The 26,823-nt window shown below is 38.6% G+C and overlaps 1 protein-coding gene across 1 annotated transcript; it reads right to left on the reverse strand.

Annotated features, from left to right (window-relative positions):
• Window positions 1–1,602: 1,602 nt before the first annotated feature.
• ghdc (GH3 domain containing) lies at window positions 1,603–19,172 on the reverse strand. Its single transcript, XM_042767376.1, has 11 exons — window positions 19,016–19,172; window positions 18,262–18,525; window positions 17,180–17,376; window positions 14,619–14,813; window positions 8,188–8,307; window positions 4,903–5,200; window positions 4,240–4,429; window positions 3,517–3,588; window positions 2,818–2,951; window positions 2,443–2,531; window positions 1,603–2,351 (listed from the first exon to the last, which is right to left on the reverse strand). Exons 1-11 carry the CDS (start codon window positions 19,089–19,091, stop codon window positions 2,130–2,132), a joined length of 1,857 nt encoding a protein of 618 aa, XP_042623310.1. The 5' UTR covers window positions 19,092–19,172; the 3' UTR covers window positions 1,603–2,129.
• Between the last annotated feature and the right edge of the window lie 7,651 nt (window positions 19,173–26,823).

Raw genomic sequence — 26,823 nt, forward strand, 5'->3', positions numbered from 1 at the left:
AAAAAAACACACACACACACACACACACACACTGGAAGCAAGACTTAGCAACCTTTTCACAGAATGTCGTGGAATTGTTCTCTGCTTGCTGCCCACAATAATATGTTCAGTCGTTGCCTGGTCAATCAGGATGGTATCACAAATTATTTTTCATGCCACCTAAGTAAACTCTTGAAAGTTCAAATGGATGCAAGTAAAATCAATTTGTGTTAACACAAACCTTAGGTCAGACAAATGAGAACACGATTGCTTATGCTTCCCATTACTTCAGAGAACTGAAACATCACACCCCAAAAAGGAATGTTTTGCTGTAGTTTGGCCAGTAGAGAAGTGACGGCAGTACCAGGATCAGTACCCCAGTCCAATATCCCATAGTAAAGCAAAGGCCAATCCAATGTTGTTCCTGACTCTAATGTAGATTATGTATAGAAGCCCAAGCTCAGAATGCCATATACCAGGCACAAGGTGATAATAGAAATGTACCCATCAGCTGGGAGGAAATCAGAAAGGTAGAAATGCCAAATGCATCCATTAAAAACCTTAAGCTGACGAATGTTGTAGATTGGCCAGAGATACATTATGATATTTGGAAATATTGTAAATTGTGCCAAATCTTTCAGAAATACAAGGATACATGGATCTCCAAGGATATTTACAGTCTATGTTGGTGGTGGAGCCTGGCCATATGTTGTGTTCTGACCTTATGGACCCGTTCCCAAAAAAGCCCAATGTTAAATCAATACCTTCTTGTCACTGTGAATTATTTTAGCAAGAAGGTTGAGCTGTTCCCCATGCGGTCCATCAAAACACAGCTGATTGTCAACAGCCTCACCAAGGAGGTCTTTACTCATCAGAGAACTCTGGCATATCTTGGGTTCAACAGAAGACTTGTCCAACAACTTTTAAGTTTTATTTAATAGTTGTATGTTGGCTTACCTGCTTAGAAGTTTACCTTTTTTGATAGGATGCCACATTATCTGTTTGTTTACAATCAGTATGTTCAATCATCGATTGGAGATGCATTTACTTTGGAACCTGATTTTTTTTCTTTGGCTTTTTCTTACTGCTGTGATTTTAAATAAGACTAAGGTGTTTAAAACAGGTGGAAGGTCACTATAAAGACCACTCTCATTCAGGTTTTGTATGTGTTGTAGTTGAGACCAGCTCATTCATGTCCAAGCTCAGGCTGAGACCAGAAGAACTGTAACTTGACCAGAATAACTGGTCAAATTTATAGATTTCAATTTTGGTTTGTTCCTGACACATAGTTATATGGCTCTAGCAGTCTTTTAATACAGCTTGAACTATTAGAAGTAAATATTTTGTGTTGCACAGATACGTTTCACACTGCATTAAAAAACTAAAAAAGTAATGTAATATTTCACAATGTCAGTCATAAATGTTGAACTGCTAATGAGCTCTAAAAACAATGAAGCAATGTGCAGTGCATGTGCTTGATACAGTCTCGTGTGGTTTCACGTCATGTCCAAAAGGAAAAAAAATTCAATCATTGGTAATACTGGATGTCAATCAAATTTGGTGAAATGGATTTTGTGAGGTAATAATAACTGATTATTATAATTAAATAATTTTTCTACCTGATTCTATTTCACAAGCTTTTAATTACATTACAATCTGATTATGCACTGTCCCATTTGGTCAGAACAAACTACAGTATTAGCATGAACATAGCATGAAAGTTACTCAGGTTTTTGGAAACGGAAATTGAGGTTAGGCATTCTCTGCAGTAATTTACCATGAATAAATTACTACCTATAGAAACCTTGTGTGCTAAATAAGGGAAAAATCCAAAATGTGCAGTATTGTGGTCCTCCAGGACCAGGATCAAGAACCATCTCTCTGACAGCACCAAGCAGATCTTAAAAACAAATTTTCCAAACAATCCAAACAGATAGTGCCACCCTTAACTCATGCCACTGGCTGAGCCAATCTTCCTGTGTTTGGCTGATCTGAATGCTCAAACGGCTTTGAAAATCAGACAGCCACATTGTTACACTTTTCAAAGGAATCACCATAACAACCTACCATCTCTGTATATAAAATTAGGATAGCAGAAAATATTTTAACATTGCCAAAAATGACACTTCATTCATCTCTAATTGAAATGCTCATGAAAAAGCCCTCTGCAATAGAAAGTCTGCAAACTCTCTGCTGCGTATCACACGTTGCATTTTGAAGTTGTTGGACGAAGCACTGGAGAAGGCCATCATGCGATCTTTCAGTTCTTGGAAAGTTCCCTCACGAACGAGCTGAACTCTCATTGGTCCGATGCTGCCCTTCATCCTGAAGGATCGGTAGATATCAGAGTCCTCCTGTAGGCAGTGGTCTAACTGTTGGATTTAAAAAGCAATCTAGAATATAATGAGCAGTTAAAGAGAAGGGTGTCTTCAAAGTTCTCAAATCAAAATTACAGATAATCACCTTGTATCTTTGTTCCTCTGAGAGGTTCCTCACACCTTTTAGCTCAACAAACACAAGATAATGCGGCTGAGCTATTCCAGATGCACTGCCTACAATAAACACAAACAACAAATTAAATGCAACATTTAATGCATTTATTTGCCTTTCAGTATAACATAAAACATCAACCTTAGGAAAGTTCAATTCACGTTCCAGATTCAATACAACATACATTATACTGATGTTTACACAGATAGACAGACGTAATTCTATAACACTATCCACACTTATAATAACAGCAGAAATATTCGCAAATTGCTATAAAGAGTTTCAATTGTATTGTTCCTGGAACATTCCTTTAAAATACAAAGAAATTTCACAAAAGACAAACATTACCTAAAATGCCACTCTCAACGCAGCTGTAGTCTATTAGTCTGGCTCCTGGCCACTGTGTCACTGCCTTCTTTAGAGCCCCCAAAAACAGTGATTCAGACACTTTCTCACCACGCACGCTCAACATCTGACCATGCCTGAACACACACGTTAAACAAACAATTACACAGAAATTACGATTGATTAGATAAGTGCTTCTCAAAATCTCAAACAAGGTACCATGTTTAGCTTTTCCAGAATTAGGCAAAAAGAAATCTGCAAGTATGAATTTGTTAGAAAGTGTAATGACTGTAGAAGCATTCATAATAATATATACTGCTGCAAGGGCACACAGAATAATATTGCTCCAGCGATTAGTCAGAATATAACACCAGCAAACATAACACTACATGAATACTATTTCAAGTTCATGCATTCCCTGGTAATCAAACCCACAATCTTAGCCTTGCTAGTCCCACACTCTACTGTTTGAACTCCAAGAATGAAGCTACTGCAGAAAACTTCACATCCCTATTCACATTTCACACTGCCAAATATCTTGTAGACACAAAAAAAATATTCAAAATGTAGCAATAAATTGTAATTATAACATTTAAAAAATTTTACTTTTAAAAGTGCTGTGCTGTGTACCACCTGAGGACACTCAGTTTTACTACAGTTTAAGAAACATTTAATTACATAATGTATAGTAAAAATGTGTACCTATACTGAAACTCCACTTTTGGACACTGGTTATGAAACCCAACTACTTTCACAACATCTCCAATGCGATACCTGAAAAACACAGATGACAGACTTTAGAGAACGTCCATTACATTGTTTCACCAATTTCCTCAATATTTTACTTCCTCTAAATGTTTTTTTCTTCTTTTTTTCATTTTTAAAATATCCAATGCACTAATTCTTGGCATCATCTATGTCCTTAAAGAACCATGCTCAAAAACAGCATTACAGCACTGCCTGTTCACAGGTAAAGTAACTTAATGACTTATTTGATGCATTGTTCATATTAATAACATTTCATAATTCTGTCAGTCATGCTCAAATGCTTGAGACATTGCATTTAAGCCCAAACAGTCAAGCTTAAAGTATACTTTTCTGTTTTTATTTGTATGCTAAAGTATGTGTACTGTGTGTGTGGTGTAACTATCATCAGCATAGTATGAGTGTGTATCATACATGTGCAGTCCTATTTTTTTTCACATAGATCGCCCCCTAAGGCGAACCATTGGAATGTCAAAACGTTTCAAAACAGTTATAACGTAACGAAGCCTCATTTACTGAATTCACATGACTCTTGCATTTTGATACGCGCTCCGAACCACTGTTTCGAAACAAATGATTCGCAAAGGTTTCCAAGCTTCATGAAGCAGTGTTTCAAAAGCAGCCACCAGTAACGTGTAGAAGCAGGATCATGTACCTGACCTGAATAATCCTGACGCGTTGGTGACCAGCAACTCATAGTTATGTCCCTCCTGAAGCTGCTCCATCAGGAGAGTTTTAGGGCGTTCTGAATCCAGATCCTCCTCTGGTATAAACTCACAGAACATGGAGCGGGGACATAGGAGATATTGTCTGCTCTCCTGCTGAGGCCACAGGTTCACACCTATCAAGCCTAAAACATGTATTACAGACCATTATATGCAAAAAATCCATGCATGTGAACTGTACTATATTCAGGTATACAGCTCCTTTACAACTTTACATATGCATGTTGCCAGTTACTGTGCTGGGGTGCGTTTCTCAAAAGCACTGTTTGCTAACTATGGTCATAAGTTTCAACTCTATTGGTAATGACAGAACTTGCGACAATAGTTGCTTTTGGGAAACACACCCAAGGAATGACTTTCAAAAATGTTTTAATAAAATTATTGTACTTATTTCAAACTTTTGACTAGTAGTATACTTCAGTAATCTTAGGGAATACCCTACAAATAACATTTTTAGGCATTCTGTTATCTCAGATGTAACCCTTCCAATTCTGCCCATGAAAAAAACAATGACACAAAGACCTATCATGGGTTATTACTTTAAAATATCACTATCCAGTTCAGAAATGTACACACATTCATCCACAAACAAACTCACCTTCAGTGGCAGCATAGAAAGGGGAGTAGAATGGGATATCTTTACAGTACTGCCGCCGTAACATCTCCCCATAAATCTGGTTGGAGCCCGAATCCACTGTCAGAACCAGGTGTAACTGGGGCCATATTCTGAGTGCGATTCTCTCAAAGCCTTCCTCAAACTGGGCTGTGAGCTCAGCGGCTCTCTCTGGATCTGGCTTCATCAGTTTCTCTAGAGCATGGCGCACATCAGCCTTCAGGCTAAGATTGGAGTTGATCATGCCCACTTCCACATCCACCACAAGATCTTTCCAACGTTCCTAAATGCAGATACACAGATTGCTACTCAGGATCTTTCTGATCTATTCAGTGTCAGTTATAAAATAAAATAAAAAAATTATTAGACAAATCTGGGAGCGGGACAAGAATCTCAAGTGTAATGCCACTTCTTTCTAATTCTATTGCACTTCATACACCTGTATTTTTGAACATGTACTGTTGAGTGGAGCCCAACAGTCTGAGACTACACTGAAAAACTTACATTTTCATCTTTTACAACAGCAAAAGTTTTGAAACATTAATGATTTAAAATGAATTCTTCATTATGCCTTGGTCGCTAATCAAATAAGCAAATTTAGCATTCCTGTTCACCTGATAGCATTATACAGTCTTTAAATCCCATTTAAACCTTAAAATAAACAAAGATACAAAATAAAATATAGCTGCAAGCAGCAATTACGGGGCCAAGCACTCCACCGGTAAATTGAGGAGCTAAGCATGGCATGGAGCATCACACCAAATGCAACAATGAGCAATTACAGCAATTTTAGGATGATTGTAATTGAAGTTGCGGAAAAATCATAAATACAAGCACTAGTATTATGATTAAATGGCTTATAACTTTTGACCAACAGGTTGCGCTGTAATCAAATCATTTTGGTGTGTTCAGTGTGAGGTGACAATGGCACAAACAAAGGTTGGTGTCAGTATGCCAAAGCATTGCAGAGATACAGGCTGAAGTGTCATTTTGGCATCATGCCCGAAGTTCGTCGCTGTGGTATGCGAAAATGGTTTTGTCTATCGATACAAAATCCATAACATTTTGTCAGCACAGTCTGAAGATCATCTGATTCAATTTTGGTGAAAATCGGACTAACAGTTGAAGAGGTTTTCAACATAAATCAAAATGGCGGACAGGAAGTTCAGCTTACTCTGGCATTATGTTGTCGGCATAAGCCACGGAATATTTTGAGACCAGTTTCATTGCAATAGGCTAATGCAATAAAAAGTTATTAGCATTTTTATAAATGTAATTATTAATGGTTAATGAATGGTTTATTACTCTTGACCAATAGGTGGCGCTGTTGCCAAATTGATGTGGCATGGTCAGTGTGAGGTGAAAATGGCACATACAAAGTTTGGTGCAAATATGTCAAAGCTTTGCAGAGATATAGCCTCAGAACCATTTTGGCACTGTGCCTAAAATCCGTAACGGTGCTGTATGAAAACGGTTTTGTCAATCGACACGAAATGCATAACTTTTTGTCAGCACAGTCTGAAGATGATCTGATTCGATTTTGGTGAAAATCGGACCAACAGTTGAGGAGGAGTTAGAAAAAGTAGGATTTTAACATAAATTAAAATGGCGGAAAGGGAGTTCAGATTTCCTACTAAAAAATTGATATGTCTGTTGTCGGCACGACCCAACGAATATTTTGAGACCAGTTTCATTACAATAGCCTAATGCAATCAAAAGTTATTAGCATTTTTGGAAATTTTATAATTAAGGGTTAATGAATGGTTTATTACTCTTGACCAATAGGTGGCGCTGTTACCAAATTGCTGTGCCGTGGTCAGTGTGAGGTGACAATGGCACATACAAAGTTTGGTGTAAATATGTCAAAGCTTTACAGAGATACAGCTCTCAGATGCAGTTTGGCATCTTTCCAGCAAATTCATTCATGTGCTAAACGAAAACCGTTGCGTGTAGCAACACGAAATCCATAACTTTTTGCCAGCTTTGTCTGAAGATGATCCGAGCCAAATTTGGTGAAAATCGGACTAACGGTCTAGGAGGAGTTCGAAAAAGTATGCTGTCAACATGAATCAAAATGGTGGACAGGAAGTTCAGCAAATATTGGTAAAATTGGTATTGGTGTTCTCGTCATGATCCAAGGAATCTATCAACATCAGTCCGGTTACAATAGGCTAATTTAAGCAAAAGTTATTAGCATTTTTCTAAATTTCATCATAACTTTTGACCACAAGGTGGCGCTGCCAACAAAATTTTTGAGTACCTTCAGGTCATTGAGTCGAAGATTTTTGTAGTTATTTTCGTAACGATACGATAATGCGTTCAAAAAATACAGCATTTTAAATCATAATTCAAAATGGCCGACACCTAAAATGGCTGACAGGGGAAAATTGGATATCATTTGACTCGACATGACCCACCGAATCTAAAGAGACCAGTTTTGTGATTTTTTGGCCAAACCTATCAGAAGTTATAAGCAAAAATATGCATTTTTCATATCTCCTGACCACTTGGTGGCGCTGCATCGAAACACTGCAGGTAGTCTCAGGTCATGCTTGTTATAACACACACCAAGTTTGGTCTCAATACGCCAAACTGTTGCGGAGTTATAGCCTCACAAGCATTTTTGAGTGCTTTTCGTAGAATTTGTTTACGAGGTATTCGAGAACGGTTTGACGAATCAACTTGAATTCCATAACTTTTTGCCAACATCATCTGAAGATGATCTGAGCCAATTTTCGTGAAAATCGGACTAACCGCCTAGGACGAGTTTGAAAAAGTAAGTTTTTCGAACAATTGAAAATAGCGAAAAAACTAAACCTTGTGATTTTTGAATTTTGGGATCCATTCGACTCGGCATGAGCCAAGGATTCAGAGGAAAAAATAATTTTCCTTCTGTGCTTTACGGTTCAAAAGTTATTAGCATAAAGATATTGAAATTTTGGACAAGTGGTGGCGCTAGAGAGTTGGAGTTAGAGACTCCAAATTTGCTATGGTTAATGTTGACACTGTCCTCTATCAGTGTGCCAAATTATACAACTTTCCCGCAAGCGGTTCTATGGGCTTCCATAGACTTGCGGCGGAAGAAAAAAATCACGCTAACGGATACAATAGGTGCCTAAGCACCTTCGGTGCTTGGCCCCTAATGATAATAACTTAGATGCACTACTAGGTGATCATTCAAAATGCAATGATGATTATATAGTTTGCAATAAATAATATAATATGGAAGCATTTTCATTAGTGGTCTCAGACTTTTGGACCTCACTGTACCTCTAGGGCTCTGAAGGCATAAAAGACGGTAGAGCAGAAGTTGGATTCCAGCATGCCAAGATTGTGATCTTTCAGCCCAAACAGCAGATGGAGATACAAGGCGTCTCTCTCATTCAGCACCTAGAGACATAAACAACAGTTTCTTTTAGATTCTATAAAGTAGTGTTCTGATCAGATCTACAGTTATACAATTGTTTTTATTTTAGTTGGTAGGCTCTTTTATCCAAGCTAACTTCCAGTGCCTTCACAGCAGGTTTGTGGACTTGGGCATTGGGGTCAGCATTTATAGACATTTTGAACTCCAGTGGGGTTAGACAACGTGTCAGGGCCTACTCATTGTCGGAATCATACTTTAGATTTAATACTGTCACATGGAATTGATGTTAATGGTGTTGAAATTCTTCAGCAGAGCGATGATATCTCAGATCATTATCTAGTCTTGTGTATACTCCATATACCTAAAGTTGCACATTCAACTCCTTGTTACAAATATGGTAGAAACATCACTTCTACCACAAAAGACTGCTTTGTAAATAATCTTCCTAACTTGTCTCAATTCCTCAGCATATCCAATAGTTCAGAAAAACTTAATGCAAAAGAAACTATTAAATCTCTCTTTTCTAGCACTTTAGATACGGTTGCTCCTTAATGCTTAAAGAAGATTAAGGAAAACAGTTAAGAATGAGTATGGCAGAATAGTATAATGTGCACAATCGCGCCTTAAAGAGAGCAGCCCTTCTCTCAGCCCGTCTCTCTTAGAAGAGAACAAACACAACCTAGGCATTTATTCAATACAGTGGCTAAATTAACGAAAAATAAAGCATTAACATACGCAGAAATTTCCCAACAGCACAGCATTAAGGATTTTAAATTCTTTACCTCCAAGATCGATACTATTAGAGATAAAATTATCACCAAAAGGCTCAGAGAGCAGTTCTTTATTTAAACTGACAGAAGAGGTAGTTGAATGAGGTCAGTTCAATGTTGAATGAGGTAGTGAGCAGACCAATGCTGCACAGAGTGACTGTGTACCAATTCTCTGCACAAGTCAAATTCAATAGCCAAGAAAAATGTATTATATCTACAATATTAACAGTAAATACACCCAGAACGAAATAATACAATTCTTCAGTGTGTGTGTGTGTGTGTGTGTAAACTGTGTCATATATACAAAAAAGGATTGAAAAAAAAAGAGTTCAGATCGGTCTCACTGGTAATGTCTTTATAGTCCTGAAGCTCTAATCCACCCAGCGCTGGCGATTTAAATGAACAGCAAGTATTCCACACAAAAAAAAAACATTTAAAAAAGGAAAAAAATATTAATACTCCACAAAAAGATGTCCCAATAGCCCATAGGGAAAAACACAACCAAGACGTTAGATAATCCTCTTAGTCCAGTTGTAGGAAAGGAAGAGACTTGTGAGCAACGCCGCTCTCGAAAGCCGGGATGCCGGCATTCTATAAAGAAAAAAAAAACTTCCCACTTCCCGTTTGGATGACGACACATTCCGTGACAATGTGTTGAAGTGACTTGCGGCAGGACGCGTAGCAGGCGCCATACCACACAGTGATGCAGCTCGTCAGAATGCTCTCGATGGTGCCTCTGTAGAAGGTGCACATGATGGGGGCCGGGGCTCTGGCTTTTCTCAGTTTACGGAGGAAGTAGAGATGTTGATGTTGTTTCTTTGGAAGTTGTGCGGTGTTGTCAGTCCAGAAGAGGTTCTCTGTGATGTGGTATAATTCTATAATTCATATAATTCTATAACTGAATTATTCTATAATTCAAATCTGTTAAAGGATTGTTAGGCTGGATTAATTAGGTCAACCGGAACCGGGAACACTTCCCATAACATCCATACTTCATACTCGTTACATCGTAAGAAGAATGGCATCTACGCTAATATTAGTCTCTTTCATTCTTCTTCCGAGGTCACTGTAGCCACCAGATCCAGTCCGTATCCAGTCCAGATGGTGGATCAGCACCTAGAGATGACCTTTACAGCCCGGAATGTCAGCGGAGACCACGTCAACTAGATGCACACCAGAGACAGATTCCTTGCGAAGACCTCGTCACCTCGATGACCATCGGCACAAGACCATGGGAACCAGTCAAGACCTCTTCACCTGTGTTGCAGCCTGGAATTAAACCACGCCATGCTGGTTTCATCTGGCCAGAGGAGAACTGGCCCCCTGACTGAGCCTGGTTTTTCCCAAGGTTTTTTCTCCATTTCTGTCACAGATGGAGTTTTGTTTCCTTGCCATTGTCACCTTTGGCTTGCATAGTTAGGGATGCTTGACTGATTGCACAGACACTATTGGAAGAGAACTGAACTGGATGATGACATCACTGAATCATCAATGAACTGACTTTAGTTGACAAATGACTCTGTTATTGTCTTCTTGCATCACTGACAAACTATTTTCCTGTTTGACTCTTTGAAGCTGCTCTGACACAACCAGTATTGTATAAAGCGCTACACAAATAAAGGTGACTTGACTTGAGTTTCTTGACTTGTACTTGACTTGGATTGAAGGAACAGCATAATCAATCAGACATTATCAAGAAGACTCTTTTTACATTTCAGTTCAGAGCAAAATCTTTATTTTTCAATCTGTTTCCAGTGTTCTTAGATCTCCTGTCCAACAGGTTACAGATAAGTTGATAAGAGTTATCCGTATTAAGAGTGATACAGATAAGAGATTTTTCAGAGACAGATGCAGTTTTAACTAAAATGTTTTTGTTTTTTTAAATGGTCTACATAGCAATGGAGAGGTTGACACAAGAAGAGGGGGTTGAGTTTTACTGCAGTAAAGTTTAATGTTTGACCTTCTTTGGATATTTGGTTTCTAACCCATTAAAATCTCTTTTAATTAATAATTATTTAGCCTATAAATCAATTAAACAATTTAACCATATGACATTATGACTTTTTTTGGTACTTGTTAATATTTCTTTGATTTAAATCTATTAAACTCCAAGACTGTTAAAAACAGTTCATTGAGAGTAGTCAGTGTCTTATTAAAAGGCAAACAGTTCTGTTGGACTGACATTCATTATATTACATTATGCAGACATTGATTTTATTTTGTCACAGCATTTGAATGAAAAACTGTATGTTCATCAGGGTTATTACAGTTTTTCAATAATTCAATTCAGTTTCAGTTCATTTAGTTTTTCTTTTAGTATTGTTTTGGCTGCAACAATTAACAAATCAACTGGAATTATTGAAAAGCTTTTCATGGTGTTATTGCTGTCTAGTGGCATTTTCATGTTTCTTGCAGTTGGTTTCCAAAATGATTTTGTGGCCATTTACAGTGGGTACGGAAAGTATTCAGACCCCCTTAAATTTTTCACTCTTTGTTATATTGCAGCCATTTGCTAAAATCATTCAAGTTATTTTTTTTTCCTCATTAATGTACACACAGCACCCCATATTGACAGAAAAACACAGAATTGTTGACATTTTTGCAGATTTATTAAAAAAGAAAAACTGAAATATCACATGGTCCTAAGTATTTCAGTATTTGCTGTGACACTCATATATTTAACTCAGGTGCTGTCCATTTCTTCTGATCATCCTTGAGATGGTTCTACACCTTCATTTGAGTCCAGCTGTGTTTGATTATACTGATTGGACTTGATTAGGAAAGCCACACACCTGTCTATATAAGACCTTACAGCTCACAGTGCATGTCAGAGCAAATGAGAATCATGAGGTCAAAGGAACTGCCTGAAGAGCTCAGAGACAGAATTGCGGCAAGGCACAGATCTGGCCATGGTTACAAAAAAAATTTCTGCTGCACTTAAGGTTCCTAAGAGCACAGTGGCCTCCATAATCCTTAAATGGAAGACGTTTGGGACGACCAGAACCCTTCCTAGAGCTGGCCGTCTGGCCAAACTGGGCTTTCGGGGGAGAAGAGCCTTGGTGAGAGAGGTAAAGAAGAACCCAAAGATCACTGTGGCTGAGCTCCAGAGATGCAGTCGGGAGATGGGAGAAAGTTGTAGAAAGTCAACCATTACTGCAGCCCTCCACCAGTTGGGGCTTTATGGCAGAGTGGCCCGACGGAAGCCTCTCCTCAGTGCAAGACACATGAAAAAACACCTGAAGGACTCCAAGATGGTGAGAAATAAGATTCTCTGGTCTGATGAGACCAAGATAGAACTTTTTGGCCTTAATTCTAAGCGGTATGTGTGGAGAAAACCAGGCACTGCTCATCACCTGTCCAATACAGTCCCAACAGTGAAGCATGGTGATGGCAGCATCATGATGTGGGGGTGTTTTTCAGCTGCAGGGACAGGACGACTGGTTGCAATCGAGGGAAAGATGAATGCGGCCAAGTACAGGGATATCCTGGACGAAAACCTTCTTTAGAGTGCTCGGGACCTCAGACTGGGCCGAAGGTTCACCTTCCAACAAGACAATGACCCTAAGCACACAGCTAAAACAACGAAGAAGGGGCTTCACAACAACAGCGTGACTGTTCTTGAATGGCCCAGCCAGAGCCCTGACTTAAACCCAATTGAGCATCTCTGGAGAGACCTGAAAATGGCTGTCCACCAACGTTTACCATCCAACCTGACAGAACTGGAGAGGATCTGCAAGGAGGAATGGCAGAGGATCCCCAAATCCATGTGTGAAAAACTTGTTGCATCTTTCCCAAAGAGACTCATGGCTGTATTAGATCAAAAGGTGCTTCTACTAAATACTGAGCAAAGGGTCTGAATACTTAGGACCATGTGATATTTCAGTTTTTCTTTTTTAATAAATCTGCAAAAATGTCAACAATTCTGTGTTTTTCTGTCAATATGAGGTGCTGTGTGTACATTAATGAGGACAAAAAATGACCTCAAATGATTTTAGCAAATGGCTGCAATATAACAAAGTGTGTAAAATTTAAGGGGGTCTAAATACTTTCCGTACCCACTGTATATTTTACTTTACTTAGCTTTTGAATTTCAAGTATGTTAGTTTTTATTTCAGTTAACGACACGTTTTCATTTAGTTTATTTACCAATATCACTTGGTTTTATATTAAACTGTTTTATAAAAGTACCTTTCAAAAATCTTGCCCATATTTAGCTAAGTGAATACACATGTGCAGCAAATCAATGAATAATTTCCCCACTAAACAATTTATTTAATTTTAGAATTAAAATTTAATTTTGTTTTGAATTCTCATATGAAATTGAACTGGGAAGTGCACATCTTTTAAAAGCCTACCTGTACGGTGCCCATAAGGAGACATGGTCAGTTTCACTTAGTTTTTTCGTGGCCATGACATAACTCGTGGAAACGTGATAATATGTCGTGGCCACGAGATTATTTTGCCGAGGTAATGACATCCTTATGTCGTGTCCTCGAGATGTTATGTTGAGGGAACGCCATCCATTTCTCAACAATCTTGGTGTCATCTGTCCAACCTTTATTCAGACCCTCTGCTTGCTCTTGTAAGTACTTTTCGACAAACTTAGAACCCACTGAGATAAACAGACCCCCTAATGCAGGGATGGCAGCTTCGGTCATGGTGGTGCACTGTCATGCAGATTCAGCTCCAATTCTAATCAAACATTCCCAAAAGAATCTAACCAAAGCCTTGAGGTTTGCTAGAGAGTTACAGGCAGGTGTGTTTAAATAGAGATGAATATTATGGTGGCCTGTAACGGCTGAGGATGACTAAGTTTAAAAGGTACTGGCATTTGTACAAGTTGAAAATAAAATGTGTGACAATACCCTTTAATTAAAACCTGAGAATGTGCACTTTAATCAGTTGGGAAATGTTTGATTCCAAATCTAAAAAGAGCGTGTACACAACATGACTTCAGCAGTTTATTTCTACTACAAAAGAAGTGATATCACCAACTACAGGGCACTGAAAGTACTATTTCTTGTGCGTTTTGCCCTTAGTCACCCATATTTGTCAACAAGGATACTTTACGTGAATGCGAGTTACTTAACAAGTGGTTGTGAATCACAGGTGTTTTATACAGTATATGAGATGAGGACATGACTGCAACCAGCAATGAAACCAGCACATACAGTGCAAGAAGGCTTTGACTATTTAATTTTACTTAATATCAATTTACTTATTATGTTGAAGAGACCTTTTTGAAGGATTTTATTTATTTATTTTTTCTAAATGCTCTCTTCACAAATCAACTCTTTCTTGTTTTTCACTGGCATGTCTCTTTGACTAGTGCATCTTTGAGCCTATGTTTAGTATAAGTAAAATACTTAAGTACTGTTGAGATCAGATACTCTAAGACTTTTACTAAGTTGTTTTGGAATTGGTGACTTGTAACTTGTAATGGAGTAATTTTAACTGCAAGGCATCTGTACTTTTACTCAAGTATGGTTTTTAGGTACCCATTACACCTCCGACTATTATTATCACTAAATATCATATTAAATTCATATTCATCTCCCACCTACCTGATAGACGGGGGCTGGCGTGGTGTACAGATGCAGCATGTGTTTAGAGGAGGCAGGAGTTGAGGAGTTGGGGCCAATAGGAATACCTGCCTCACTCTGACGAAAAATGGGCGAGTAAAAGAGCTTCAGGATTTTCTGGAGACAGTCAGTGGCTGGAAAGGCGTGCCTCATGGCATCTAGACAAATTGTCACCCCCTGCCAGAAAAGTGCACAGAAATAATAGACAGGTTCCACTCAAGCTCTTTGAAAAACAAACAAATACTTGATGGGCTGTTGGAGTACATGTTCAGTGCTGTCTGCTAGATTGGAAGCTTGAGAGCTGATGATTATATTACTTTCATAGATCACAAAATGTGGTAAATTAGCTTGATATTCAACTCACTTGTTGCTAGTGGTTTTTTTTGGCCTTTTATTTGTAAACATGTATTAAGGAATCTGACATTGTACAGTGGGTATAGAAAGGAACCACTCTCTTTAAAATAATCACATTTTGTTGCTTTGCAGCCTGAAATGAAGACGGATGGTTTTTGTTTTATCCAGCTGTATTTAGTCAGTGCAACCTATAACATCCAAGTGAAAGTTATAACACCAACATGTCAGAAAAGAAAAAAAAAAAAAACAGAATCACGGAGTTAGAAAAAGGATCACCCCCTTGTGTCAGTTTTTTTTTTTTGAAGGCAAGCACCAAAGGTGCAGAGGCCCCTATTGTAATCGTTAGCATTCTTTTTTTCTTCCGCCGCAGGTCTATGGCAGCCCATAGAACCGCTTGTGGGAAAGTTGTGAAATTTGGCACACTGATAGAGGACAGTCCCAACATTAACATATGCATAATGCATATTTTTGCTCATAACTTCTGAATGGTTTGGCCAAACAAAACTGGTCTCTTCAGATTCGTTGTATCATGTCAAATCGAATGATGTCCAGTTTTCCCATGTCAGCCATTTTGACCATCGGCCATTTTGAATTATGTTCTAAAATGCTGTATTTTATGAACGCATTAGTGTATTGTTACGAAACTAATTACAAAAATCTTCGGCTCCATAACCTCATGGTACTCAAAAAGTTTCAAATGAAATTTAGAAAAATGCTAATAACTTTTACTTACATTAACCAATTGTAATGAAACTGATGTTGATAGATTCCTTGGATCATACCGAAAACACCAATACCAATTTTGTTATGGATTTTGTGTCGATACACGAAACGGTTTTCATTTAGCGCATGAACGAATTTGCTGGAAAGATGCCAAACTGCATCTGAGGGCTGTATCTCTGCAAAGGTTTGACATATTTACACCAAACTTTGTATGTGCCATTGTCACCTCCCACTGACCACGGCACATCAATTTGGTAACAGCGCCACCTACTGACCAAGAGTAATAAACCATTCACTAACCTTTAATTATGAAATTTTTAAAAATGCTAATAACTTTTGATTGCATTAGCCTATTGTGAAACTGGTCTCAAAATATTCCTTGGGTTGTGCCGACAACATACATAATTTTCGCTTAGGAAATCTGAACTCCCTGTCTGCCATTTTGATTTGTTAAAAACCTACTTTCTAACTCCTCCTTAACTGTTGGTCCGATTTTAATCAAAATCGAGTCAAATCATCTTCAGACTGTGCTGACAGAAAGTTTCGATTGACAAAACTGTTTTCATACACCGTTTTTTCGGCATGGTGCCTAAAAACACAAATTTTAGGCATGGTGCCAAAATGAGTCTTAGGCTATATCTTTGCAAAGCTTTGACATAATGACAACAAACTTTGTGTCTGCCACTGTCACCTCACACAGAACACACCAAAATGATTTGATTATAGCGCCACCTGTTGGTCAAAAGTGATAAGCCATTTAATCATAAAACTAGAGGTTGCATTTATGATTTTTCAGCCATTTTAATTACAATCATCCTAAAATTGCTTTTATTACTCCTTGTTGCATTTGGTATGATGAACCACGCCATGCTTAACTCCTAATTTTGCCACTGGAGTGCTTGGCCCCGTAATTGCTGCTTGCAGCTATTTTTTTTTTGTTTGTTTGTTTTTTTTCCATCTGGCTGAATTGCACCTGTCCACAGCTTTATCCGGGTGCCCATAGTTAATTTGTTTGATTCGGTTGCACTACTAAGGACTGAAATGCTCCAGGAAAGCTCTTTTCATGCTGAGCTAATCAAAATGAGCACAGCTGATCACAGTTGAAAGTCAAATTGATTTATGTGGCATTGAGAAGGTGATTAGCTACACCTGATTGAGTATAAAGCAATTTTTAGGATGGGTTGATCCTTTTTCCAACTCAGTGATTCAGATTTTTATTTTTTCTGACATGTTGGTGTTACATCCTTAACTTGGATGTTATAAGTTGCACTGAGTAAATACAATAAAAACTGTGTCTGTCTTCATTTCAGGCTGGAAAGCAACAAAATGTGATTATTTTAAAGGGGGTGATATACCCACTGTACTTTCTCCAAATCTTTACCCATTACTTTGTGCCATTTAGTGTTTGGTGCCACTAGTAATGCAGACATAATTTTGTACTTGTAAGAATGTGTATGTGTTGTGACCTGTAGGAAGAATTCTGTGTTGGTGTCTTTGGTGCTCAAAAGCATACGGCTGGATCCAGAGGTTCCTGACGTCATAGCCAGAATAAGAGGCTTTTCCGATATTAAAACATTCTGCTCTCCTTTAGCCACACGCTCCACAAACTTTTCATAATGGTTATAATCCGTGACCGGATGCTGCTGTTGAAATGTTTCGGTGTCTGAAATGATACAATAAAAACTACTTCATACTTTTTATGACAAGATGGTAGCACATCTCACTGGTTATTTCCGTTCCATAGAAGCAAAGAAGTAAAATATACATGCACTGCACACAACACTGCAAATTTTCCGTATGCTACTGTCAAACATATGATTCTATTATATGTTAAATTAAAAAAAAAAAAAACACTATATCCTACGTATCTGGCTTACTGGTAGACCCTTCAAAAATGTATTACATGCATAAATCATTAACTTTAAATTAATAAATAAGCTGTGTCAACGTAATATTTTAGTTTTTTTTTTTTTGTTTGTTTTATAAATTTATCACAAATCTATTTTTGCTTTGTCATTATGGAGTATGGAGCATAGACTGATATATATATATATATATATATATATATATATATATATATATATATATATATATATATATATATGTATGTGTGTGTGTACTGTATATACAACTAAAGCCTTTTAGGAAAAGACTGCAAAAATTAAAAACAGGGTTGTGCAGACACTGGAGCAAAGTGTCAAACCATCTCAAAAACACCTTGGACAGATGTCCAGTCCATCGCTGAGCAAATTTTAAAAATTATTTTCAGAAATTAAAGAATGGCACTAAAAAACAAAAGTGATATGCACTTTTTGCAAAGCTACATTTAAGTATCCCCAGAGTGATTTGTCTTTGTACAAGTGAAAAACTCTGTTGAGACATTACTTCAGTGTTTCAATGTTGTAGAAGTGGGCAATTAGCCCAGCAAACATATGACAATGTAATGAGACTGTAGTTAAATGGACAACTAAAACTCAGCTCATACACAGTTCACACAGTAGGAAAAAGAAAAAATATATATATGTATATAATCGTTAAAATCAATCACCTTTAATGGATCTGAACGCGTAGTGCTTGCCGTAAACAGTGTCGGAGTGTTTCTGCAGACGCTGGAGCAGAGTTTCCTCCTGAACGCGATGAATGTCCCGTGTGTCTGACTCTAGTCTGTTTCTCTGGCGACTCCCCAGCCACCCCACTGCTTTCACAGTCACATACTGAGCCAAAAGACTCGGTATGGAGCGATTCTTGATCTTTATCTTCCATAGAAGAGCCATACAGCAGAGACACAGGAGCACAAGTGAGCCCGCAGGAGCTGTTACACAAAACACAACAGCGCATTGACAACGGTTGACCGGTAGTGGGAGCCAATAACACACTTAACAACGGACCAAATATTGGGCCTCATCTTCTTCAGATCAAAAATGTAAAAACGTACAGTACACAATTTTAAAAATGTGTAAATATTCTCAATGATTTTATAATTGAAATGTAAACGATATATAATCATTTACACAATTTAGATGTAGTCAAAAAAGCCAGATTTTCGCTATTCTGGCAGCTCGAATAACTTTTTGGATTGACAGCTCCTCACCAAGAAGTACTGTGCACTTCTGAAGGTAATACGTTGACATACTGTGCTATTTGGTAGCCTACTTCAAGGCACTTAAAATGATACCATGATGAATGTCTTAAACATGATTAAACATGATTATAATGTTGCTTTTTGTTACGCACAAAGCTACCAATAAAAAATAATCATATCTGCATATTTTGGAATCAAAGAAATTGTTCCACACACTCACCACATGTAATGGTCACGGCCAATAATGCAATAAAACATGGTAATATGATCCACAAACGCTGATGTGTCTGCATCATTGTGATGGACTTTTCATGATTGAAAACTGAAAGCAAACACTGAACTACTTCTTCTTCTTTGAGGTTTAACGGCGGCTTGCATCCAAGAGCATTGCATTACCGCCCTCTTCTGGATTATTCTACTTGGATGTTACTCCAGTTTATTTCCTCCAGTTTGTTTTCCGCGATTACATTGTCCTCATCAGACCCGTTCTAATTAAGAAATTCCAAATATTTTTCCTGCTTTGTCTAATCACACCACATGCAGTATATATTTAATGTCCTAAGCATAGTCTCAATGTTTTAGCCTGTATTATATCAAGTCTCGCAAGTACAGATTTGGCTGCTGATCCATATACCACTCTCCCATAATCTATTCTTGACCTTATTAAACTTACATATATGGGTGTTTCTTCGACTAGGGGCACTTTTAGCCTTGTGAAGTTGAATGAAAAAAAAAAAAAAAAAGTCACGTAACACAGTCTCATATGTTTAAATAATTTGTCTAGTCTTAAGGTCCGTAAAAGGACAAACTTAGATTACAAGAGAAATTGTTAATATTTTACATTTTTTTCAAACCTGCAATGAACAAATGTCATTTCCAGAACATCTCAATATACAGCTGTTATTTAAAAATAGAATAACGTATGCCACTCAAGAATTGTCTAAGATCATTTTTGTAACTAGTTTTACCAGTTTTTCCACAATGTGCAATAATTATACATTTGTCAATGAGATAAATTAACTGCCTTAGGACCAAATGCTGAACTGTACACCTGTCACACTCTGAAATTTAATATTGTCTTGGGTAAGAGCTTTTTAGAAAATAAATAACTTGAATTTATCTGTGGATACATTTTTAATGTGATGAGAACTTTTTAAATATTTTTTAAAAATGTGTGTGGTGATGGAAATGACAGGGTGGTGCTGGAAATGACAATGAATTAACGTGAATGTAGAGAAACAGTAGAGATATTAGTAAAATTCTTAAACTCATCACACTCATTAAACTCAATTCACAAAGTCATTAAACATAACCACACCTGTTTTTAGTGTAGTGCTGAGTTTGATGTATAAATCTGATTTGTCTCATGAACATTTGTCAGAAGAACCATAAAAATAACTGACAACTGTTGGCAAGGCAAAAATATAAGCAATAAATGATGCATCAAAATTTCAACATTGTGAGATAATTATGAGGCTATATAATTGTAAGAGTTTGATACTGAAATGTTCTCATTGAACACTCATCTTTTGAAAAGTGTATAGTTTAAACAGAGATGTGGAATGTGGAAAATTCTGAGCACCTTGAATGTGTGTGTATGTATTTTTACATGTGTGTGAGAGGGAGAGCGTTTGCGCCCGCACATGTGTATGTGTGTGATGTGATTCAAGGCCAAATCTAATTGTTTCACACACTGAAAAAAGTGTTTCAGTCATCCAGTTGAAAAAAATTAGGGTAATGATTCACATCTATATTTTTTTAACTTGAGCCAATGAAAAATAAATAACTTTGCCTAAGGTACATACAGTACACAGTATTTACACATTCTACATTATATATATATATATATATACATAGAATATGGGAAGGTGCAACAGATTATACATGAAGTGGATAAGCAAAATGTCATGGAAATGCATTGGATGGTATCCAGTGGTAGCAGATAGATTATTGTATTAAGTGCAGTGTGTACGTATAGTCCAGTATTGAACTTTGTTGGAGTTAAAGTGCAGTGTGTGGCATACCGTATAGTGGGAGTATGCTGTAGGGCAGCAGTTCTCAATTCCAGTCCTGTTTCTCTTATGGCTTCAAATGTTTGTTCTATTCGAACGTAAGTGTCCTGCAAAGTGGACATAACAGGATATTCTGCCATGATTCCAGTTCGAAGCGAATGTATATGTTCCATTCAAAGTGCATTGAAGTGTGCGAGATGTGAATTTAAATTGAATTTATTTACAGAGGTAGCCTATATGATGTCACACTTGTCCGTGTGTGAAGATGTTGCACAGCACAAATCCGTGAATGAATGTTCCGAAGTGAGGTAAACTTCAACAGATTTCTCCTGTTCAGGGAGTAGGGAACAGTGAACACTGTGTAGGGACCATGTCAATGGGAACACAGTTCATGCATGGAGCTCACGTCTAACGAGCTGATTATCTGAATCAGGTGTGTTAACAAAGAGAGACATGCAAAATATGCAGAGCTGGGAGACGCAAGGTGGAAGACTGGAATTGAGAACCGCTGCTGTAGGGTGTACTAGTTCTGACTGTTCATTAGTCTGATAGCCTGGGGGAAATAGCTATCCCTTAGTCGGCTATTGCGGGATTGGATGCTGCGGAGACGTCTTCCTGAGGGCAGCAGAGAGAGCAGTCTGTGGGATGGGTGGCTGGAGTCACTGATGATCCTCCGGGCTTTCCTTATACACCACCTGGTGTAGATGTCCTAGAGGGAGGGAAGTTCACCTCCAACAATGGGGCGGGCAGTTCGCACAACCCTTTTCAGAGCTTTGCGGTTGCCAGCTGTGCTGTTTTCAAACCAGGCAGTGATGCAGCCAGTCAGGACACTCTCCACAGTGCAGGTGTAGAATGTTCTGAGGATGCTGGGGCTCATTCCAAACTTAATCAGCTGTTTCAGGAAGAAGAGGCATCGATGTGCCTTCTTCAGCACTGCATCAGTGAGTGTAGACCATGTGAGATCCTCATTAATGTGAACGCCGAGGAACTTAAAGCTGTTTGACCGCTCCACAGGTGTCTTGTCGATAATGATGGGTGTGTTCTCTGCTCTGTCTCCTGAAATCCACCACCAGCTCCTTGGTCTTGTTGATGTTGAGTGAGAGGTGGTTCTTCTGACACCATTTAGTCAGGGTGCTCTCCTCCTCTCTGTAGGCCGTCTCATCATTGTCGGGTATCAGACCTATCACCGTTGTGTCATCAGCGAATTTGACGATGACGTTGGAGCTGTGTGTGGCTGCACAGTCATGTGTGTACAGGGAGCACAGGAGTGGGCTGAGGACGCAGCCATGAGGAGCACCAGTGTTGAGGGTCAGTGGGGATGAAGTATTGTTGCCCATTCTGACCACCTGACTTCTGCCAGTCAGGAAGTCCAGGATCCAGCTGCACAGAGATCTGTTTAGTCCCAGAGTCTGGAGCTTCGCAACAAGTGTGGCAGGCACTTTGGTGTTAAATGCTGAGCTGTAGTCCACAAACAGCATTCTCACATAGGTGATCTTATTTTCCAGGTGGGAGATAGCAGTGTGTAAGGTGAAAGCAATAGCATTATCTGTGGATCGGTTGCTACGATATGCAAATATGCAAGCAGATTCAGTAAGGCAGGCAGCACAGGGCAGATGTAGACTGATGAGTCTCTCAAAACACTTGCTAAAGATGGGTGTCAGAGCAAAGGGCCTCCTGTCATTCAAGCATGTGATTTTATTTTTCTTTGGTATGGGCACAATGGTGGATTTTTTGAAGCACGAGGGAACCATGGACGTAGAGAGGGAGAAGTTGAAAATGTCTGTGAAAACCCTGGCTAGTTGGAATGCGCATGCTCGGAGAACACGGCCTGGGATGCCATCAGGATCCACAGCCTATTTCGGCTTTTGACTGCTTTTTTACATTCATTATCCCACCATGGCACTTGTTTTCTTTTTATATTACCTTGACTTTTTGGAATAGACTCTAATGCTGCTGTTATTATACCCTGTCTCACTTTATTTTCTATAATTTCTATATCACAATTATATTCAATCTGTTATGTTGATTTTACACTATACTGGATAGTGATCAGTTCCTACATTCCTTCTTTATACACTCCAACTACAAATTGCTGCCATACTATTGGACACCAGTGGAAGATCAGGTACAGACTCCCTTCCAGTATTAAGCAAGCACTGAAAAGAACTTCTTCTTATTTTGTGCCATGGTAGGCACAATTGCGCTACCTAATATTCGTGTTCTGTTGAGTAGCCCACACTGCAGTGTCAGCTTTTTGATTTACAATCTGTCACACATTATTCACAGCTGCCACTCAAAGGGGGATATCATATCTGTAGAAGTTTACTTGACATTACTTGTGTTAGGCTACATGACTATGTATCATGTAGATTCTTGAGCTGGCAAAGAGAATAATGGAGAAAATAGTTTGTCTCATCATAAACCAGATTTATGGCAAGCTTGAAGGGATAGTTCACCCAGAAAATGAAAATGACCCCATGATTTACTCACCCTCAAGCCATCCTAGGTGTATATGACTTTCTTCTTTCAGACAAATACAAACAGAGTTATTTGGTTAGAGAATCTGACTTGTAACCCAAAGGTCACAAGTTCAAGTCTCAGTACCAGCAGGGATTGTAGGTAGGGGGAGTGAATGACCAGCGCTCTCTTTCACCTTCAATACCACAACTGAGGTGAGACCCCTGAGCAAGTCACTGATCCCCCAACTGCTCCCCAGGCGCACAAGCACAAATGACTGCCCACTGCTCTGTGTGTATTTGTGTGTACTTGAATGGGTTAAATGCAGAGCACAAATTTAGAGTATGGGCCACCATACTTGGCCACACATAACGTCACGGTCACTTTAAAAAATGTCCTGGATATTTCCAAACTTTATAAATTTTGAAGCAAAAACCATCATAAAAAGTACTCCACACAGCTCCCTGGGGTTAATAAAGGATTCCTGAAGCGAAGCAATGCGTTTGTGTAATAAAAATATCCATATATAAAACTTTTTAAACTGTAATCTCTAGCTTCTGCTTATTGTCGTCTCCTCTTGGCTTATATAGAAATCCTCCAACATTTTTCTTTTCACCGTGTTTGTCTTTGTTCTACGTCATTCGCTGGAACGCCACTCTCTCATGAACACACGTACAGGAGGCTTTTATTAACCCCCTGGAGCCGTGTGGAGCACTTGTATGATGGATGGATGCACTTTATTTTGCTTCAAATCTGGTCCTCTACCCACTGATATTATAAAGCTTGGAAGAGCCTGGACATTTATATATATATTCGTCTGAAAGAAGAAAGTCATATACACCTAGGATGCCTTGAGCATGAATAAATCATGGGGTATTCATTTTTGGGTGAGCTATCCCTTTAATCAGTGCTACTGTTGATGAAAAAAATGGGATAATCTTAAAAGACAAGAGATAAAAGCACGATTTGCATATCAGCATGTTTTCTTAATTAGCTACATACTAAATAACTGAAGTAATGGACATTTATTGTTAATTAGAGAAGAGTACAGACTGCTGAAATGAAATTCAAGACAACACAAATAAAAATTAAAGTATTTGTGTAACCATGAAGTTAACTGTTCATTTCCCTATACAGGCCTTGAATTGCCCCCCAAAAAAGAACAGAGGGGATGAAAGCACTATTGCTACCTGGAAGTGGTACCATCTTATGGATGAGGTAACTGGGGTCAGGCCATCTGTGACTCCACCTGGCCTCATTTCCTCATTCTCCCAGGATACAGCAGTGGTTTCACCTCTTTCTTTGGTGACTCATGAGAGACATGATCTGCATAAGGTCACACCAAAAAGGTGAAGGATAGAGGCCAATGACATACTATTTCAGGTCCATGGAAAGGAATGAAAGGCTGGAGAGAGATGATGGAGAGTGAGGACAGAAGACAGAGAGAGAGAGAGAGCAGAAGACAGGAAGATATAGGGAGATAGCTGTATGGGAGGACCACTTCCTCCTGTGATTAGGTATTAAACAGCTGCCATTTTGTTTATCTTTTCTGCCCCACATACAGAACTGTCTGCCTGTACTACAAGTTCATTCTCATCAGTGGTCTAAATTTGTCTCCTTTGCATTAATGATATCATCATTTATGCGCTGCTATGCAGAGCTGTACAGCAGGCCTCTACCTCTAAATAAATAGAATGAGCTTCCAGCACTTCCCGTGCCAACTGGTTTTCAAAAACCGAAATGTCATCTCCACAACACTGTATGCTTTTGACAGGCGGTGGTTAAAAGATTGATGATGTGTGAAGAAGTCATCATTTTAATTTGCTGGGACAGACAGGGGAATCCACCATCACCAGCAGCCAGGGGGTGGATAAAGCCTTGTGATAGATGGGACTGTTTTAAAACTCTGGCATCATGAACATACCCAGAAAATACTAATGATTTTGGAATGTGCAAGCAAAGTTTGCCTGAGGAGACAATTAAGCCTTTACCTAATGGTGAGTGAGGACATATTGAGCATAAAAGCCAACATTAGGTGCATCCCAAATCGCATACTTTTGCAATATTCTATGATGTTTTCTAGTATAAATAGTGTGAGTACTGCGTTCACACTGAAAATTCCAAAAAGAAAAGTGCATTTTATATACCCGAATGTGTGTAATGTTGGACACTTCATGCACTCAACTGCCGCAGCCATAGCGTAGAGGGAGGGGCTACCAGACTTTGATGCTGAATGACAAAATAAACATATAACTCATACACTATATAGTTGAGTACATAGTGCATAAGTACATGGTGTATGAGTGCATAGCGTATAGTGCGTCATTTGGGACGTAGCTATTGACAAGCAGTAAAACATTTAAATCAATTTTCATTGTCAGTCTGGGTAATAAACTAACGTTTCATTATGGGTGTTTTACATAAATTGCCTTCGACTGGGAAAAGGCTTAAACTTCAGATTAGTAAAAAAATTCTAGTGTTCCATTGAATACAATACTACCCTTCTAATCTCATACACTAGATGGTACAGTACACAGCGCTTAGTGTAAGTGCATAGAGTACAGTGCAACTGCGACTGTGTAATGTGTTTATGAATAGTGTTTATGCACCGTGCTCAAATAATTAATTTGAATAAACTACAATTCAGAGTATCAGGGCTTCTTGGAGCTCCTAGGTGTGGCCCTATAAAGGGGTACCACCTGGGGATTCCCTAGTTCTACTGTGTGAATTCAACATCCATGTTGGTGAAAGGGGAAAACCCTGGAGGAGGGGTGACTGTGAGGAATGGCCTGTCTGCTTTGAACTTAAGTGGTGTTCTGTCCTTGGACATCTTAGCTCATCATGGATTGGCAATAATTCGAACATAAGGTAGTGTAATGTATTTGGTACCAATGCACCTTAGGACAAAAACAATGATTGTCTTTGCTGTCATACCATCTGACCTGTTTTGGACACTTGGGTAAAAAGAGGAGCAGAGCTGTCATGTCAACTGATAAGTTTAAGAGGCTACCGGACAGACCCGGGAAACCCAAACAAGTTTGTTAGGGTGAACTTGGAACATTTGTCCAGATGATCTTTTGCTACTACTGATGGAGAAACTACTACCTTATACCAAGGAAGCAGAGGACATGGAATCCAAGTAGGCCCTGTTTAAAGCCTCTTTCATGAAGGGGATTGCTTCAAACTTGACATTAACTAACATTTTCAAGGGACCAACAAGGGATGACAAATTAAAATATTTTTTTAGGCATTTGATGCCATATACTGCTCTGGGATACCCAAGTTGAATGTCCTGTACTGGTGGTGTACTGTTAAGCAAATCTCATCTTAAAACATCAGCACACCTACCAGAAGAACCAGTTAAGTTACATTATCATTATTACACAGCTACGAGGAATTTTTGAACATGACTGGTCATACAGAGGATTATGGTGGTCAGATATTTCTGAATAATGACCACTGTCCATGACAACTTTGTAACTGATCATAATTGATCCGTGACACCTGATCGCCGTCTTTCCACGCTCTCTTCAAGACACAATCATTCAACTCAAAACCA

The sequence above is a fragment of the Cyprinus carpio genome, chromosome A12 (assembly GCF_018340385.1).
Source record: "Cyprinus carpio isolate SPL01 chromosome A12, ASM1834038v1, whole genome shotgun sequence".
Taxonomy (NCBI): Eukaryota; Metazoa; Chordata; class Actinopteri; order Cypriniformes; family Cyprinidae; genus Cyprinus; species Cyprinus carpio.